Raw genomic sequence first — 19,541 nt, forward strand, 5'->3', positions numbered from 1 at the left:
AATTACAATAGGGTTCCAGCTTTGGATCCCTATAGCGAAAGTTTTTATTCTTTATGTGGAATGGAATTTATCAATCCCCCCAGAGGCGTCATGCACCCCAAAAATCTGAGCGGGCACAAAGTACGTGAGGATGGCTGGGGGGGGGGTCCAGATCGGGGCTGAGCCCTCCTGTCCGGAAGTTTGAGAATTTCACATTTTTCAAAAACCTGAAACAGCTTTTTTCTGCAACCTAGAGCCATAATCTTATACTTAATTCTATCACAAAAATCAGTTTATTTGTCTGCATATGAAAAATGTATGCACTCACTAACTGTAAGTCGCTCTGGATAAGAGCGTCTGCTAAATGACTAAAATGTAAATGTAAATATCTAAGCATACCTGTTGAGCTGTATGTATCCTCCTGGCTGGTGCAATTTGAAAAAAAAAAAACTAAATGTGCTTCTCTGCATCTCTGCTAAAATCTGGGAAAAGATTGAAAGGAATGTGAGTCTTCTTCAGTACATTTAGTAATTGCTTGCTTTTCTAACGTCTACCAACCTTGCCTGCAGGCATGCCAGCTAAGATAGTTAGACAAGCTAGCTACTCTAACTTGATTGACAGCCTGAAATGGCTTCTTGGTAATAATAATAATAGATGTATTTTATATAGCACTTTTCATTATACAGATAATCTCAAAGATGCTTAAAACAAAAAACAAAAGTACATTTTAATAGAAAGTTAGCAAAAATAGATAAGATCTTGCTACCATGGAAAGGTAAATACCTGTCAATTTGTGAAAAAATCACCCTGATTAACTCTTTAGTATTATCCCAATTTACCTATTTGCTTATGGTCTTGCCTACGCCTAGCGAACAGTTTTTGAAATTATATGAGAAAAAAATATTCAATTTTATTTGGAACGGCAAGCCAGATGAAATTAAACGGTCCTATTTATATAATGAATATTAATTCGGAGGACAGAAATTATTAAATATTAAAGCATTAGGCCAATCACTAAAAGCTTCAGTCATACAAAAGTTATGCTTAAATCCGAACTGGTTCTCTAGCAAATTAGTAAGATTGTCTCACCCAATGTTCAAGAATGGCCTTTTCCCCTTTATTCAGATTACAACCTCTCACTTTCAGTTATTTGAAAAGGAAATAATCTCCCAAATATCACTATTTCTAAAACAAGTCATAGAAAGTTGGTTGCAATTTCAATTTAATCCTCTAGAAACGACAGAACAAATAATGCAACAAATATTGTGGTTAAACTCAACCCTAATTGATAAAAACAAACATTATTTTTTGAAAGAATGTTTAAAAAATGTATAATCTTCGTAAATGATATCATCGGTAGGACTGGTGGAGTTATGTCGCACATGCAGCTAACAAAAACATATGGAAATGTCTGCTCTACCCAAAATTACAACCAAATACAGTTGAAGTCGGAAGTTTACATACACCTTAGCCAAATACATTTAAACTCAGTTTTTCCACAATTCCTGACATTTAATCCTTGTAACAATTCCCTGTCTTAGGTCAGTTAGGATCACCACTTTATTTTAAAAATGTGAAATGTCAGAATAATTGTAGAGAGAATTATTTATTTCAGCTTTTATTTCTTTCATCACATTCCCAGTGGGTCAGAAGTTTACATACACTCAATTAGAATTTGGTAGCGTTGCCTTTAAATTGTTTAACTTGTGTCAAACTTTTCGGGTAGCCTTCCACAAGCTTCCCACAATAAGTTGGGTGAATTTTGGCCCATTCCTACTGACAGTGCTGGTGTAACGGAGTCAGGTTTGTAGGCCTCCTTACTCGCACACGCTTTTTCAGTTCTGTCCACAAATGTTCTATAGGATTGAGGTCAGGGCTTTGTGATGGCCACTCCAATACCTTGACTTTGTTGTCCTTAAGCCATTTTGCCACAACTTTGAAAGGATGCTTGGGGTCATTGTCCATTTGGAAGACCCATTTGCGACCAAGCTTTAACTTCCTGACTGATGTCTTGAGATGTTGCTTCAATATATCCACATAATTTTCCTTCCTCATGATGCCATCTATTTTGTGAAGTGCACCAGTCCCTCCTGCAGCAAAGCACCCCCACAGCATGATGCTGCCACCCCCGTGCTTCACGGTTGGGATGGTGTTCTTCGGCTTGCAAGCCTTCCCCTTTTTCCTCCAAACATAACGATGGTCATTATGGCCAAACAGTTCTATTTTTGTTTCATCAGACCAGAGGGCATTTCTCCAAAAAGTACAATCTTTGTCCCCATGTGCAGTTGCAAACCATAGTCTGACGTTTTTATGGCGGTTTTGGAGCAGTGGCTTATTCCTTGCTGAGCGGCCTTTCAGGTTATGTCGATGTAGGACTTGTTTTACTGTGGATATAGATACTTTTGTACCTGTTTCCTCCAGCATCTTCACAAGGTCCTTTGCTGTTGTTCTGGGATTGATTTGCACTTTTCGCACCAAAGTACGTTCATCTCTAAGAGACAGAACGCGTCTCCTTCCTGAGCGGTATGATGGCTGGGTGGTCCCATGGTGTTTATACTTGCGTACTATTGTTTGTACAGATGAACGTGGTACCTTCAGGCATTTGGAAATTGCTCCCAAGGATGAACCAGACTTGTGGAGGTCTACAGGTCTTGGCCGATTTCTTTTGATTTTCCCATGATGTCAAGCAAAGAGGCACTGAGTTTGAAGGTAGGCCTTGAAATACATCCACAGGTACACCTCCAATTGACTCAAATTATGTCAATTAGCCTATCAGAAGCTTCTGAAGCCATGACATCAATTCCAAGCTGTTTAAAGGCACAGTCAACTTAGTGTATGTAAACTTCTGACCCACTGGAATTGTGATACAGTGAATTATAAGTGAAATAATCTGTCTGTAAACAATTGTTGGAAAAATTACTTGTGTCATGCACAAAGTAGATGTCCTAACCGACTTGCCAAAACTATAGTTTGTTAACAAGAAATTTGTGGAGTGGTTGAAAAACAAGTTTTAATGACTCCAACCTAAGTGTATGTAAACTTCTGACTTCAATTGTATATATATACAGTGGGGGAAAAAAGTATTTAGTCAGCCACCAATTGTGCAAGTTCTCCCACTTAAGAGAGAGGCCTGTAATTTTCATCATAGGTACACATCATCTATGACAGACAAATTGAGAGAGAAAAAAATCTAGAAAATCACATTGTAGGATTTTTAATGAATTTATTTGCAAATTATGATGGAAAATAAGTATTTGGTCACCTACAAACAAGCAAGATTTCTGGCTCTCACAGACCTGTAACTTCTTCTTTAAGAGGCTCCTCTGTCCTCCACTCGTTACCTGTATTAATGGCACCTGTTTGAACTTGTTATCAGTATAAAAGACACCTGTCCACAACCTCAAACAGTCACACTCCAAACTCCACTATGGCCAAGACCAAAGAGCTGTCAAAGGACACCAGAAACCAAATTGTAGACCTGCACCAGGCTGGGAAGACTGAATCTGCAATAGGTAAGCAGTTTGGTTTGAAGAAATCAACTGTGGGAGCAATTATTAGGAAATGGAAGACATACAAGACCACTGATAATCTCCCTCGATCTGGGGCTCCACGCAAGATCTCACCCCGTGGGGGTCAAAATGATCACAAGAACGGTGAGCAAAAATCCCAGAACCACACGGGGGGACCTAGTGAATGACCTGCAGAGAGCTGGGACCAAAGTAACAAAGCCTACCATCAGTAACACACTACGCCACCAGGGACTCAAATCCTGCAGTGCCAGACGTGTCCCCCTGCTTAAGCCAGTACATGTCTAGGCCCGTCTGAAGTTTGCTAGAGTGCATTTGGATGATCCAGAAGAGGATTGGGAGAATGTCATATGGTCAGATGAAACCAAAATATAACTTTTTGGTAAAACCTCAACTCGTCGTGTTTGGAGGACAAAGAATGCTGAGTTGCATCCAAAGAACACCATACCTACTGTGAAGCATGGGGGGTGGAAACATCATGCTTTGGGGCTGTTTTTCGGCAAAGGGACCAGGACGACTGATCCGTGTAAAGGAAAGAATGAATGGGGCCATGTATCGTGAGATTTTGAGTGAAAACCTCCTTCCATCAGCAAGGGCATTGAAGATGAAACGTGGCTGGGTCTTTCAGCATGACAATGATCCAAAACACACCGCCCGGGCAACGAAGGAGTGGCTTCGTAAGAAGCATTTCAAGGTCCTGGAGTGTCCTAGTGGCCTAGCCAGTCTCCAGATCTCAACCCCATATAAAATCTTTGGAGGGAGTTGAAAGTCCGTGTTGCCCAGCGACAGCCCCAAAACATCACTGCTCTAGAGGAGATCTGCATGGAGGAATGGGCCAAAATACCAGCAACAGTGTGTGAAAACCTTGCGAAGACTTACAGAAAACGTTTGACCTGTGTCATTGCCAACAAAGGGTATATAACAAAGTATTGAGAAACTTTTGTTATTGACCAAATACTTATTTTCCACCATAATTTGCTAATAAATTCATAAAAAATCCTACAATGTGTCACGCCCTGACTCTAGGGACTTGTATTTGTTGAGTCAGGGTGTGTATTTTCTGTGTTGGGTTTGTCTATGTTAGTTTCTAGATCGTTTAGATCTATGTTGGCCAGGGTGGTTCCCAATCAGAGGCAGCTGTAGCTCGTTGTCTCTGATTGGGGACCATACTTAGGTAGCCTGTTGGCACTAATGGGGTGTGGGATCTTGTTCCGTGTTGAGGTATGTTATATATCTACCTTGGACGTCACGTTTCGTTTGTTGTTTTGGTTGTGCGTTTATTCGTGAAATAAATATGAATGCATATCACGCTGCGCCTTGGTCCTTCTCGTCCGTAAACGATCGTGACAGAAGATCCCACCAATCCTGGATCAAGCAGCGTGATGAGGAGAGAGGATGGACTTGGGAGGAGATGAGCGAGAGTCTGGCAAGAGGGATGGAGGCCATGATCACGGGGGAGAGACAAGCCCAACATTTTTTTAGGGGGGGGCTCACGCCGTGGACGACGAGGCAGCAGGAGGCCGCGATAGAGCGGTTCAGCTGTTTAGCAGAGGAGGCCGCCAGATTAAGGGGGTCATTGGTTCAGAGGGAACAGAAGGAAAGTGTAGAGGCACGGCGAGAGGAGCTGGTTAGGCAGCAGAAGGAGCGGGGGTTAATGAAGGAACCCAGTCCCGCTCCTCGCACCAATCAAGTGGTGCGTGTCGCCAGTCCGGTCCGGCCCGTTCCTGATTCCCGCACTAAGCCAGTGGTGTGTGTTCCCAGTATGGTTCGGCCCGTTCCTGCTCCTCGCATCAAGCCAGTGGTGCGCATCGCCAGCCCGGTCCGGCCTGTTCCTGTCCCGCACCAAGTCAGTGGTGCGGCGTCGCTAGTCCGATCCGACCTGTTCCTGTCCTCGCACCAAGCCAGTAGTGCGCTCGTCCCAGCCCGGCCCAAGCCTGTTCCTGCTCCCGCACCAGGCCAGTGGTGCGCGTCGCCAGTCCGGTACGGCCCGTTCCTGCTCCCCGCACCAAGCCAGTAGTGCGCGTCGTCAGCCCAGTCCGGCCCGTTCCTGCTCCCGCACCAAGCCAGTGGTGCGCGTAGCCAGTCCGGTACGGCCCGTTCCTGCTCCCCGCACCAAGCCAGTGGTGCGCGTCGTCAGCCCGGCCCGTTCCTGCTCCCCGCACCAAGCCAGGGGTGCGCGTCGTCAGCCCAGTCCGGCCCATTCCTGCTCCCCGCACCAAGCCAGTGGTGCGTGTGTCCCGTCCGGCACGGCCCGTGCCTGTTCCACCGGTGCCTGGTCCGTCACCGGTCAGCTGCTCCACTCCGGAACCAGAGCATTCCGCTCCACCGGGGTCCAGTCCAGCTCCGGTCAGCGGCTCCACTCCGGAGCCAGAGGAGTCCGCTACACCGGTGCCTGATCCAGTTCCGGTCAGCGGCTCCACCCCGGAGCCAGAGCAGTTCGATCCACCGTCGTCGGTTCCAGCTCCAGTCAGCGGTTCCAGTCCAGACCCAGACGTCAGCCCCTCTCCAGGTTCGGGGTCTCCCACACCAGGGTCCAGACAGGGCGTGGTACTTCGTGGGAGAAAGGAGAGAGGAAGCAGCGCGCCAAGGTCCAGAACAGACCAGGGGCGCAACGGGGAGGTGGAGAGTAAGTGGTGGTCACACCCGGAGCCGGATCCGCCTCCGAGGCGGAATGCCCACCCGGCCCCTACCCTGTTAGGTTTATGTGGCGCGGTCGGAGTCCGCACCTTTGGGTTACTGTCACGCCCTGACTCTAGGACTTGTATTTGTTGAGTCAGGGTGTGTATTTTCTGTGTTGGGTTTGTCTATGTTAGTGTCTAGATCGTTTAGATCTATGTTGGCCAGGGTGGTTCCCAATCAGAGGCAGCTGTAGCTCGTTGTCTCTGATTGGGGACCATACTTAGGTAGCCTGTTGGCACTAATGGGGTGTGGGATCTTGTTCCGTGTTGAGGTATGTTATATATCTACCTTGGACGTCACGTTTCGTTTGTTGTTTTGGTTGTGCGTTTATTCGTGAAATAAATATGAATGCATATCACGCTGCGCCTTGGTCCTTCTCGTCCGTAAACGATCGTGACACAATGTGATTTTCTGGATTTTATTTTCTCATTTTGTCTGTCATAGTTGACGTGTACCTATGATGAAAATTACAGGCCTCTCTCATCTTTTTAAGTGGGAGAACTTGCACAATTGGTGGCTGACTAAATACTTTTTTCCCCCACTGTATATATATATTTGCGAGAGAAAAAAACATATGGGGGATTGGAAGTGATGCAGACAATTACATTGATGGAAGTTACAATCTATCTGCAATATTAAAGCTGATCTACCCCCTAAAAAATAAAAAAATAAGAGTACATGTAGTTCTTGGGCTGGACAATGATCTTCAACAGAGGCTGGGGCATGCGTCCAGGTCACATCCTACTCCGGTGGGCTGCACATAGTCCAAACCTACAGTCTCCTGAAAGTCAGTAAAGAGCCTTCACTCTCCACCCTCAGCACTCTCCTCCTCCATGCTGTTCTCAGCTTCTCTGATGCCCTGAAGCAGGTTTGAGTAAGGGGGAATCAGTGGTCTCATTCACGGGGGGGGGTCGGGTCAGTAAGACAGGTCCGGATCATCAGGCCAGCCCTTGTCATCCCCAGCTTTTCTGCAGACTCCCTGGGTAGATAACGATACTCCTCAAACAGCATGTAGCAACCACCTGGGTGAAGCCGGCGTCAGAGGCTCACTACACATCAATTATTGAGATAATACACCTTGGAGTGAGAGATCCACTCAAAACTACAACAAGCCTCTGTGATGTCCAAGCCTGCGCCATCTCCAGTTTCAAATAAAAACAAAGGCTGGCTCACTAGCCTCTGAGCTATCTTGACAAAACAAACTAACTTGCCGGTCGTATTACACCGTTGAATCGATATAGAAATAATACAAACTTATTAAACTAACAAAATAAGACGTTGATAAACATTTTTTATATAAAAAAACACATAAAAACAATAAAATATTTACACATTTAAAGGAGCTCTCTGCCTAGGCGACCTCACGGTGCCATGGCAACTGGTAGCTAGTTATGGGCATGAATCACCCAATTCATGTTAATGTGACAATATAGGAACCATCGTTTTGGTCTGTGTTTCCCAGGGAACTCTAATTAGTGGTGAACATGTAAAAAGGTATAAAAGCACCCCTTAGACCAGCTATGACCGGAAGTTACTTTTTGCAACAGGTTAGGAAAATTAACGTAGCAGGTTAGGGTTAGCTAAAATGCTCTCCTAACCTGCTATGAAAAGTCACTTTCGGTCGTAGTTGTACTCCATCTAGTCAAAACCCCTTAGACCTGTGCAGGTGAGAGCTTAGTCCCATTGTGTAGAGGTTGTCCGGCACTGTTGTTGTGCCAGTATTTCTTTGAGGGAACCATTTTGAGAACCATTTGGGTACCATGCAGTCTGTTTATGAAGAAATGTTTGGGTCGTGGTCGAGTGTACTTATCAGTATTTTTTAAAGTTTGACAATGTTCGTTATGTTTATTGTTAAGTAATGCATGTGTAATAATGTCATTTTGTTTTGCAGTTGGTTTCATATGTTTAGAGACTTTGACGGCTTTGGGGTCCAAGTTCATCTGTTTCAAACAGGCAAATCTAAACCTGGAGCCTTTAATAAACTTTAATAGTTTTTTATTTCTGCGTCTGACGTTTCTCTATAAATGGGCCTATAAGTTAAAGTAAATAAAGAATGTTACATTAAGTATTTTTTGTGTTTGCTTGTTAATTATTCTTAAGTATTCCTATCAAGGGTATAGTTTGTATGTTTTATTTAGATCATGCTCCTTCCTCCATAGATCAGGTAAAGGCTAGACACTAAAATAATCTGGAAACAGAGATACCATGCACTGCCCCATCTCTCTGTCTGATCTTGACAAGCAGGAAGCTCCCTGCCCTTAACTAGTTATCAGACCAATGGCATACAATAGAACCAGTGTGTGGAGAGTTGTTTTATTTTGTCACAGCGGAGAGAAGGACTCTCACGCAGACAGACGTGAAAAATGAGCTCAGGTGAGTAGCCTAGACCTTCTGAACTTTTTCATAAATTCTTAGACTTTTGCATCTCTTGTGTTGCTATGCTATTACGTTTGAGTTTTTTGTGATATTGTTGATTTTGGAATATTGTTTTTGGATACATCACAGCTGTAATTGTGCATTATGATGTTGAAGAATCTGGTACACTTTCTATTGTTGTACTTCTCATATGACCAGGTAAAAACCAAGTAAACGTTGAAGAATATGTGAGATGACTTAATTCAAAGTATTTTCAACTATACCAATGTTCATATCAAACTTGTGAAAAGATGACTGTTATTTCATATACATAATTAAAAGTGTGCAATTCCCTAGTCAGTCTACTAGATGCTACATTCAATCAATTCAACAATATCATGACTCTTACTTACCGGATTAGTTTAATGCAAAATGTTTGTGTTAGTAATATTTTAGTCATATTATATAGCAGCAACATTTAGTGAAATAACTTGTATTTATCAAGGGAGCTGGAGCCCCGTAAAGCATAAGGTAATGTTTTTCATAGAGAGACTGATTTGAACATGGATGGATAAAACACATTTACAACATGTTACATATTGGTTTGACTTGCAATATGAGGCTTTTATTAGTGGCATTGCACCTGTGAAAATCTCCCTATTTCCACCATCTTCTTTTAGCCGAGGACCTGCTCATCATCTATGAGGCGGAGGCAGAGCAGTGGGCTGTATACCTGCGCTCTATCTTTGCCGGACCAGTCCCGGAGGGAGGGATCTGTTGCTATGACATCGCCACGGTGACCAGCCGGCGGGAGGACTTCCTGCGACTGGGCCAGTACAAGGTCAAGCTGTTAATCCTGTCCAGGGGCATGCTAGAGGGCCTGTGCCAGCTCCGACGCTTCTTCCTGGCCCGGGTGCTGAACCCTGCGGCCCACGTGGTGGTGCTCCTATGTGGGGTGGATAGCCTGGCGCCCCTGCTGGAGGTGGTGCCCCTCAAGGGGGACGAGTGTCTGCAGATATCCAGCGAGCAAGACGCCGACGAGTACATGTCGGCTGTGACCGACATCGTGCAGAGAGGTACAGGGGAAGGGCAGAGAGAGGGATCATGGGAGGTTGGATGCAGTGTAGAGGGTCTGCAATCCCCCCAAAATAGTTATTTTATGCTTATTCAACAATGAATTATATAATAATAATTGTATTCATTCCTGAGGCAACAAGTGGGAAGTAGATGCGTGGATCGGAAAACCAGTCAGTATCTGGTGTTACCACCATTTGCCTCATGCAGCGCGACACATCTCCTTCGCATAAAGTTGATCAGGCTGTTGATTGTGGCCTGTGGAATGTTGTCCCACTCCTCTTCAATGGCTGTGCGAAGTTGCTGGATATTGGCAGGAACTGGAACATGCTTTCGTACACGTCGATCCAGACCATCCCAAACATGCTCAATCGTTGACATTTCTGGTGAGTATGCAGGCCAATGAAGAACTGGGACATTTTCGAGGAATTGTCTACAGAACCTTGCGACATTGGGCCCGTGCATTATCATGCTGAAATATTAGGTAAAGGCAGCAGATGAATGGTACGACAATGGGGCCTCAGGATCTCGTCACGGTATATCTGTGCATTCAAACTGCCATCGATAAAATGCAATCGTGTTCATTGTCCGTAGTTAATGCCTGCCCATACCATAACCCCAGCGCCACCATGGGGCACTCTGTTCACAACGTTGAGATCAGCAAACCTGTCACCCACATGACGCCATACACGTGGTCTGCGGTTGTGAGGCCGGTCTGATGTACTGCCAAATTCTCTAAAACAATGTTGGAGGCAGGTTATGGTAGAGAAATTAACATTAAATTCTCTGGCAACAGCTCTGGTTGACATTCTTGTAGTCAGCATGCCAATTGCTTATGTTGTGTGACAAAACTGCACATTTTAGAGTGGCCTTTTGGACTTCCACTCTTTCTATTCTGGTTAGAGCCAGTTTGCTCTGTTCTGTGAAGGGAGTAGTACACAGCGTTGTACGAGATCTTCAGTTTCTTGGCAATTTCTCGCATGGAATAGCTTTCATTTCTCCGAACAAGAATAGACTGACGAGTTTCAGAAGGAAGTTCTTTGTTTCTGGCCATTTTGAGCCTGTAATCGAACCCACAATCGCTGATGCTCCAGATACACAACTAGTCTCAAGAACGCCAGTTTTATTGCTTCTTTAATCAGCACAACAGTTTTTAGCTGTGCTAACATAATTGCAAAAGGGTTTTCTAATGATCAATTAGCCTTTTAAAATGATAAACTTGGATTAGCAAACACAACGTGCCATTGGAACACAGGACTGATGGTTGCTGATAATGGGCCTCTGTACGCCTATGTAGATATTCCATAAGAAATCAGCCATTTACAGCTACAATAGCCATTTACAACATTAACAATGTCCTACAGTGTATTTCTGATCAATTTGATGTTATTTTGATGGACCAAAAATGTGATTTTCTTTTGAAAATAAGGACATTTCTAACTGACCCCAAACTTTTGAACGGTAGTGTATATATATATATATATATATATATATATGGTGGGTGTTTTGTCTACATACTTGAAATTGTTGAATGCACAATTATCACAGTAAATCCAACGCATGATCTTGATATTCAAGTGAATGTAAAAGTCATAGTTCCCGTACATAATATCTGAAATAAACAAAATAGAGAATCATTTTATGATCATTCCCGTTGCCTATTAGTGGACTTGATTGCTTCCGGACATGGCTGCGAGGTGAAAAGTTGTGGCTACCTACATCTGTTGAATTTTATTATTTTTAAAGTAATTGCCTCAGAAAATATGCCAATCAGCAGACTTGCCTCACAGGCGACGTCTGCACACCAATTTCCATACAACTGGGCATTGTCAAATCACAGATAGCGCATACCTGCAGCTCAAGTCAACACTCAAGCTAGTAAAGTAGCAAATAATGGGAGGTCAGACACAAACAGGGCCGGATTACTGAACTGGCACGCAGGCCCTGGGGCCCCGACCTCTAGAATTTCAGGAAGTTAGTTGTTTTCCCCCTCCAAAACCAGTTTCTCAAAAACAAAACAAGAATTTTAACACTTTTCGCATGGGGGGGCATGGCACTGGAGGTAGGTGCCCCGGGGCATCAGATGTGGACACAAAGTGTAGGAACACAATGTCCCTGGCTCTAGTTAAGTGTTGCAGCTGTTAGACAGTAGCTTGTGTTCAGTTTGGCCTCGGTTTCCATGAGAACACTACGTATTCTGAGGAATTTGACAGTAATTATTTCCTGAGTCACTCTCTACTCTGCTTCCCAGTAAGAGTTTTCTGAGAAATTTGAAACCATCTGCTGCCATCTATATTGTTTTGTAAAATGGACGGGAGGTCCAAAAGGTATGTTTGTCTGCCGATGTGTCTCATCATTCAAATTCTCCCTTTCCTCTTTCGTCACCAGTGGCCATTATCTCTCTTTATGCAAATCCAAAAATATCCTACTTAGTCTCATCCTGGTGTGGCACGCACAGTCAGTTCTGGCTAATCTTTGTAAACTACTGTAAAACTCAAATGTAGATTTTTAAAGCAACTCAGAAATGTAGATATTCACTGTTGCTTGGGATATTTGAATCTCATGATTTGCAGACAACAGTGAAACACTTGAGCCAAAATTATTTTCCAGATGGGGACAAAGGCCCAAGGCGGGTGGCAGGTAGCCTAGCGGTTATGGGCGTTGGGCCAGTAACTGAAAGGTTGATGGTTCGAATCCCCGAGCTGATTAGGTGAAAAATCGCTGTGCCCTTGAGCAAGGCACTTAACCCTAGTTGCTCCTATAAGTCGCTCTGGATAAGAGCATCTGCTAAATTACCAAAATGTAAATGTAAGGCCATCTGGCACCAAATACAATGGTAGGGGAAACACTAAGTATTTAATGTTGGCTTGACTGTCGGTGGACCTTCCACAGGGCACCAGGCTGCAGCAGGGAACGTCAGTTCTGTTCCTGGGAAGTTGACAGGACTGGAGCTAAACTTAAAGTTGGAGAGCAGGCAGTCTACCGGAGCCTCCAGTACCAAACCCAACAACATGCTGCTGGTCCCCTCCAGAGTTCCCTGTGGGGTGAGGCACTAACATGTCAGGAGGACACATCAAAGCATTCAGTGACATGACTTATTCAGCCAGTCATACATAAAATGTACTGTAAGAAGATTTATGCAAACAATATAGATCCAAAATGTAGTCATGTTACTTTTACATTACAAATTGGTATTTTCTACCGTAAAAAAAAAAACTTTTAATAGAGCTGCTTTTTACATTGTCAGAATGTCAACCAATGTACTTTTTTTTTTTGTTACAGTACGTTTATGTCTTGTGTTCTTCCCTCCTGTAGACACCAGGCGAGGTGTTCATTATTTTAAAAGACACTGTGGCCAGTAAAGATGCTGAGGTTGAGTTCAGTAGGAGTAAACAGAGGGTGAGAGTGAAACCTGTCCACTGGAACAAACACACCCTCTGTGTGAACGCAGCAGGTAAGTGAAAATTCAATGGCATTGTTGCTTATTGTAGAGAGTCATTCCACCTCAAAAAGCACAAGAAAGAGGATTTCGACAATCACCATTTCAGATTGTTATGAAATCGTTTCTATAATTAGAAACAGATCAGATTAACAGGATTCATATAATATTCAATAAATATAGTACCTAACATCTGATTTGGAACATAATTCTTCCTACCAATGAGTAAGACATTAGGAATCCAATAAAATGATCAAGGCCACCCACGGACCCCCCACACCCACGCCAATCCCACCCCAACAACCAGTATAGAGTATCAGTTCTCTGTCTGACAAGTAGTGTGGGGCTGCTGCTTGGAGTAATGCTTCTTCGTCCTTTGTAATGTATTCCCTGTGAATCTGGTGATGTAAGTCGCTTGCATTATTTACCATAAATGAGTGTGAAAGTACCATGTTTTGCCCACTAGATGCCACTGTTCCTGCTACTGCCACCACACCCTTGTATCCATTTCCTGGTCTCTTGTGTTTATTAAATCGATCACAACATTTTCTTTGCAAAAATGGGCAGAAAACCAATAGGTTTTGCTCATGATGAAAATAAATTGTGTGGTCATCCTCGCAATTCAATCCTCCATGAAAGCAATTCAGTTTGTCCTTCTCTTTGTGTCCAGAAAATGGCCCCTCTGTGTGTGGTTTATTCCCTTCAAAAAAGGTATGGATTAGTTAGACCATTCCTGGCATACAAGCGAACCATTAGGTTACAGCAGTTCTAATGGTTACAATGTTATGTTCTCTAATCGTCTTTAATGGTAAAAAAATCCAGGCTCTGTCGCAGCCGGCCGCGACCGGGAGACTCATGGGCGGCGCACAATTGGCCCAGCGTCGTCCAGGGTAGGGGAGGGAATGGCCGGCAGGGATGTAGCTCAGTTGATAGAGCATGGCGTTTGCAACGCCAGGGTTGTGGGTTCGATTCCCACGGGGGGCCAGTATAAAAAAAATATATATAATGTATTCACTAACTGTAAGTCGCTCTGGATAAGAGCATCTGCTAAATGACTAAAATGTAAATGTAAATGTTAAAGTCCCAAACACACACTGTATAGTGTTTTGCGATGGTAATTGTATTGGTTTTTCTAAGAATTTTATTGAAAAACATCTGACTGCCATGCAATGGTTTATAATTGTATTATTTTATTAGGGTTGTCACAACATTTTAGTCACTAGCCCATTTCTCCATCAAAGTTTTGGGCTTGTAGGAATTTCACCATACGGATAACCCCCAGAGAGCTGCAATTTGTTGCATTAAATTGACCACACAATTTATTTTCGTCATGAGCAAAGCTATTGGATTTCTACCCAAAGTTGCAAAGAAAATGTTGTGATCCATTTAATAAACACAAGAGACCAGCAAAATTGATAAAAGGGTGTGGTGGCAGAACCTGGTACTTAAACACTAATTTATGGTAAGTAATGCAAGTGACTTCAATGGCTAATTCCTCTGAACGGGGGGGGCATCACCAGATTCACAGGAAATACATTACAAAGGATGAAGAAGCAATACTCCAAGCCACAGCTCCATAGTACTTGTCAGACATAGAGAACAGATGATACTGTATACTGGTTGTTGGGGTGGGATTGGCATGGGGTGTGGGTGATCCGTGGGTGGCTTTTGACAATTTTTTGGGATTCCTCATGTCTTACTCAATGGTAGGAAGATGTTTGGTCCAAATCGGATGTTGGGTACTATTTTTGTTGAATATTATGGAATACCATAAATTAAAAGGGCCAATTTGGGTGCAAACAATTAGCTTAATTTCAAGGAGATCAAATAAAATGTCAACAAAATATTGTTCCAGGAATGCTAATCTTATCTGTTTCTAGCAACATAAATAATTTCAGAACAATCTGAGATGGTGGATGTCATGGGTGCTGAAATGACATGGAATGACCCTAGAGCGACTTAATTACTTTGTCAGAGAGCACGCAACAAAATACCATGGTTTCTAAAATTATGATGCCAAATGCTTATGAGACATGTTATAATTTTTCTTTCTGTTGCAGACTTCCCAGCAGGAAGTGTGGGCGTAACACTGTACTGTTGTGGGGTGGTGATGGGGAAGGCCCATCTGCAGTACTACAGCACCATGGATGAGATGGCTTGCCTTCTGACCAGGGTGGCAGACCCTGTGGACTTCATGTGCCAGGTATGCCCAGGCCATAGCAGCTCAGGGAACTTGGGGAGGGAAGCCCTCACTAGAACAATATGATCATTCAGTTGATTGGTTTACCATGAAGGCCATTTGTACAGTCGGTATACAGTACGACTTGCCAACACCTGGAGGAATATTACATTGATAAAAACTTTATTTTGAACAGTGGAGGCTCCTTAGAGGAGGAAAAGGAGGACCATCCTCCACAGTAAATTTCATACAAATAAAAATAGTGAAACATTTAAAAAAGTTATCCTTTTTAGATAAAACTATACTAAATATATTCACGTCACCAAATAATTGATTAAAACACACTGTTTTGCAATGAAAGTCTACAGTAGCCTCAGCAGTACTCTGTAGGGTAGCACCATGGTGTAGCTGGAAGACAGCTAGCTTCTGTCCTCCTCTGGGTACATTGACTTCAATAAAAACCTAGGAGGCTCATGGTTCTCACCCCCTCCCCTAGACTTACACAGTAATTATGTCAACTTCCGGAGGACGTCCTCCAACCTATCAGAGCTTTTGCAGCATGAACTGACATGTTGTCCACCCAATCAAAAGATCAGAGAAGAATCTAGTACTGAAAGCATAAGCTACAGCTAGCTAGCACTGCAGTGCATAAAATGTGGTGAGTAGTTGACTCAAAGAGAGAAAGACAACAGTTGAACAGTTTTTGAGAGAGAGAGAGAGAGAGAGAGAGAGAGAGAGAGAGAGAGAGAGAGAGAGAGAGAGAGAGAGATACTTTTACTTAGCGAATGCAGCTAGCTAGTTTAGCCTACAGAGAGGGATGCTATGTTAGCTAGCTGGCTATGGCTATCCAACACTGGAACTCTTCCAAGTCAAGGTAAGCTTTTGGTTTTATTAATTTATTGCCACCTGGGCCCGCCGGTGTAACTGCTTTCTGACTGAACACTGTACTGCATGATTGAAGCGGGTTTATTAACGTGTTAGTTCTAGTAGCTATGTTGACTATGACATGACAACGATGTAGGCTGTGTTTAGCAGTCATGATATGAAGGTTTGGCTTGGAAAGGTTTTTTCGCCTGCTCACAGACAGCTGATGTGTTGTGCACTGAAGTCCACAAGCGAAGGGAAAAGGTGAGAGGAGGAGAGCACGTAGATAGTTGCGAGAAGAACGGAACGAAACGGGGATAAACGTACCTGAATTTGTCCAATAGAAACTCACATTTGCAACTGTTGGACTAATGATTACACCCTAGATCAGCTAGATGCAGGAAAACGTGTGCAAGGAGGTATTGAATGTGTCAATGTCTGTCACCTTTATTACTCAAAATTATCTCGACCTGTGCACCTACGTTGTAAACTTTCATTCATAGTCTAGGTTGTAGCAACCTCATGATGGGTACAGGGAAAATTTGAGTATAATGTAGTAGCCTAAACCTATCGCTGTTACATTGAGCTGGGTGAATGGAATATGAATGACAGTCATCCAATATGCTATAGTAGAGATAAGGCCCACAAAAAAAATTTGCATCCTCCCTCATCTCATCCCCCCCTTTTGCCCTTACAAGAGCCTCAATTCGTCGGGGCATGGACTCTACAAGGTGTCCAAAGCGTTCCATAGGTATGCTGGCCCATGTTGACTCCAATGCTTCCCACAGTTGTGTCAAGTTGGCTGGATGTCCTTTGGGTGGTGGACCATTCTTGATACACACAGGAAACTGTTGAGCGTTAAAAACGACCATAACTTGTTCAAAAGGCACTTAAATATTTGTTCTTGCCCATTCACCCTTTGAATGCCACACACACACAATCCTTGCCTCAATGCTTAAACATCCTTCTTTAACCTGTCTCCTCCCCTTCATCTACACTGATTGAAGTGGATTTGACAGGTGACATCAATAAGGGATCATAGCTTTCACCTGGTCAGTCTATGTCATGCAAAGAGCAGGTGTTCTTAATGTTTTGTATACTCAGTGTATGTCGCTTGTTAGTATCATTCACTCTGCCCCTATTAGTTTACATAGCACTTATCTCCCTACACACAGGCAATGAAATTATGCCATACATAATAATTCATGATTCATTCACATCTGTAGCACTTGACATAGCTGAAATGACTTGGCTATGACAGTGTGCTAGGGTTACAAAATTCTGGAAACTTTCCCAAAATTCCTCAGGAATTTAGGTGGGAAGATTCCCAGAATCAAGAGGAATTAGCAGAAAAACATTTTTGTGAAAGTGACCAGAATTTTGCAACCCTGTGCTCATGCATCCTGGCCTGTGATCTCAGTCTCTTCAGGTGTCCTCGGTGGAGAAGCTGGACCAAAGGCTGTCCTCCATGCTGTTGGAAGCCATGCCCTCCACAGGCTTCCAGGGACTGCAGGGAGATTACCCACCCGAAGGAGGTAAGTGTTCTGTTGTCTGTACCCCCTCGACAATCCATAGTCAATTAAATGATCTGCTGACATTCATATTTTATGTTATGTGATATTTAAACATCAATATATGAGTAAATACATTTACCATCCAGTTCAATAGTTACACACCTGTGGACACTACTAAAATGCTCTGAATTGTGTAAGCTGATAATTAATCAAAGGTTGTCATGCTCTCACAGTGATCTTAGATACACAGAGGTTTCTTTCTATCTCACAAAATTCTTTACATTTAGATAAGAAAAGAGGCCATAATTACAGTCCTTCAATGTTGTTTACTTTTCATGTATTAATTGGATGCAGGTGTTGAAACACATAATAGCTATTCTGTTCACCAAGAGGAACATGCCAATTACAGGAGACTGTGTCCGTAATGTTGTTAACGCTATTTGTGGAAAATAACTGCAGAGATATGTAATAGACTAATGAGTCACATTTATTAGAAGTAATGTTAGATAACTCATTAACCATTCTTAGAATAACAGCTTTTCATACCACAATTTACAATATCTCCAGAGATTCACATTGATATAGTTTTTCCCATTATAATGAATCATTTAGTTGACACGTGGCTACACCATGGATGCAATGTGTCTTCTGGAGGTTGTCCTCCACATCTGATCATGATTAGATCATATTGGGGCTTTTCCATCAATCTTGCCGGTGCTGCACAGTTATGTGTAAATTTCAATCAAAAAATTTACAAGCACTTCAGCATTCATAACAGTTTTCCTAGCTCGCTTAAGTGCAATATCAATGATTTAAAGTTGGTCACAAAAACAACTAATTATGATATTGACTACTGCCCATTGTGCATGATTTCTGTTTTCAATTTAATACATTGATTTGGGAAATTAGGTCAAACTGTCTATTACAAAGTTTGCGTAACCTGTAATAGTATTTGTATTTGTATTTATTATGGATCCCCATTAGCTGCTTCCAAGGCAGCAGCTACTCTTCCTGGGGTCCAGCAAAATTAAGGCGACAGAGGAAGGAGGCGGCAGGCTTTGGAAAAGCGGTCCACAACGACCAGGATGGTGGTGTTACCTTGAGAGAGGGGAAGATCAGTAAGGAAATCAATACTCAAGTGGGACCATGGCCATTGTGGAACTGGTAAAGGCTGTAACTTACCCGCTGGGAAGTGCCTAGGTCCCTTACTCTGGGCGCACACCGAGCAGGAGGAGCCATACACCCTCACGTCCTTAGCCAAGGTATGCCACCAGTACTTTCCGGTCAGGCAGCACACTGTACGACCGATACCTGGGTGACGTGTGTGCCCAGAAGATCAGACGATCACGGATAAGAGCAGGCACGTACTGCAGCCCAGCTGGACACTGAGGTGGAGATGGATCTGTGCGTAATGCCTGCTCAATATCCGCGTCCATCGCCCATACTACCGGCTCCACAATGCGGGAGGCCGGGAGTATGGGGGTGTTGTCTCTGGGCCTCTCCTCTGTGTCGTACAGCCGTGACAGTGCGTCTGCCTTCACGTTCTTCGTACCCGGGATGTATGATAGTGTAAAATCAAACCGGGTGAAGAATAGGGCCCACCTGGCCTGGCGAGGGTTCAGCCTCCTCGCTGCCCGGATGTACTCCAGGTGATAATGCGGTATCCGAGGAAGGAGACGGACTTTTGGAAAAACAGACACTTTTCTGCCTTGGCATAAAGGTCATGTTCCAACAGTCGGGCCAGCACTTTGCGAACCAGGGACACATGCTCGCCGCGCGTAGCGGAATACACCAGAATGTCATCGATGTAGACCACTTCACCGCGACCAAGCATGTCCCGAAACACCTCGTTCACAAAGGACTGGAAGACGGATGGAGCATTCATTAAACTGTACGGCATCACCAGGTATTCGTAATGCCCCGTGGTTGTG

General features: G+C 43.6%; 1 protein-coding gene across 1 annotated transcript in view; it reads left to right on the top strand.

Annotated features, from left to right (window-relative positions):
- Positions 1-8,548: 8,548 nt before the first annotated feature.
- The window catches only part of LOC121554253 (B-cell scaffold protein with ankyrin repeats-like), a 32,111-nt gene continuing 21,118 nt past the window's right edge, over positions 8,549-19,541 (top strand). The window contains exons 1-6 of the mRNA XM_041867724.2: positions 8,549-8,558; positions 9,221-9,616; positions 12,507-12,658; positions 12,930-13,068; positions 15,114-15,256; positions 17,517-17,631. Coding sequence (XP_041723658.2) covers positions 8,549-8,558; positions 9,221-9,616; positions 12,507-12,658; positions 12,930-13,068; positions 15,114-15,256; positions 17,517-17,631 — 955 coding nt within the window. The remainder of the gene's footprint in view (positions 8,559-9,220; positions 9,617-12,506; positions 12,659-12,929; positions 13,069-15,113; positions 15,257-17,516; positions 17,632-19,541) is intronic.

This window comes from Coregonus clupeaformis, chromosome 39, assembly GCF_020615455.1.
Source record: "Coregonus clupeaformis isolate EN_2021a chromosome 39, ASM2061545v1, whole genome shotgun sequence".
Classification (NCBI taxonomy): Eukaryota; Metazoa; Chordata; class Actinopteri; order Salmoniformes; family Salmonidae; genus Coregonus; species Coregonus clupeaformis.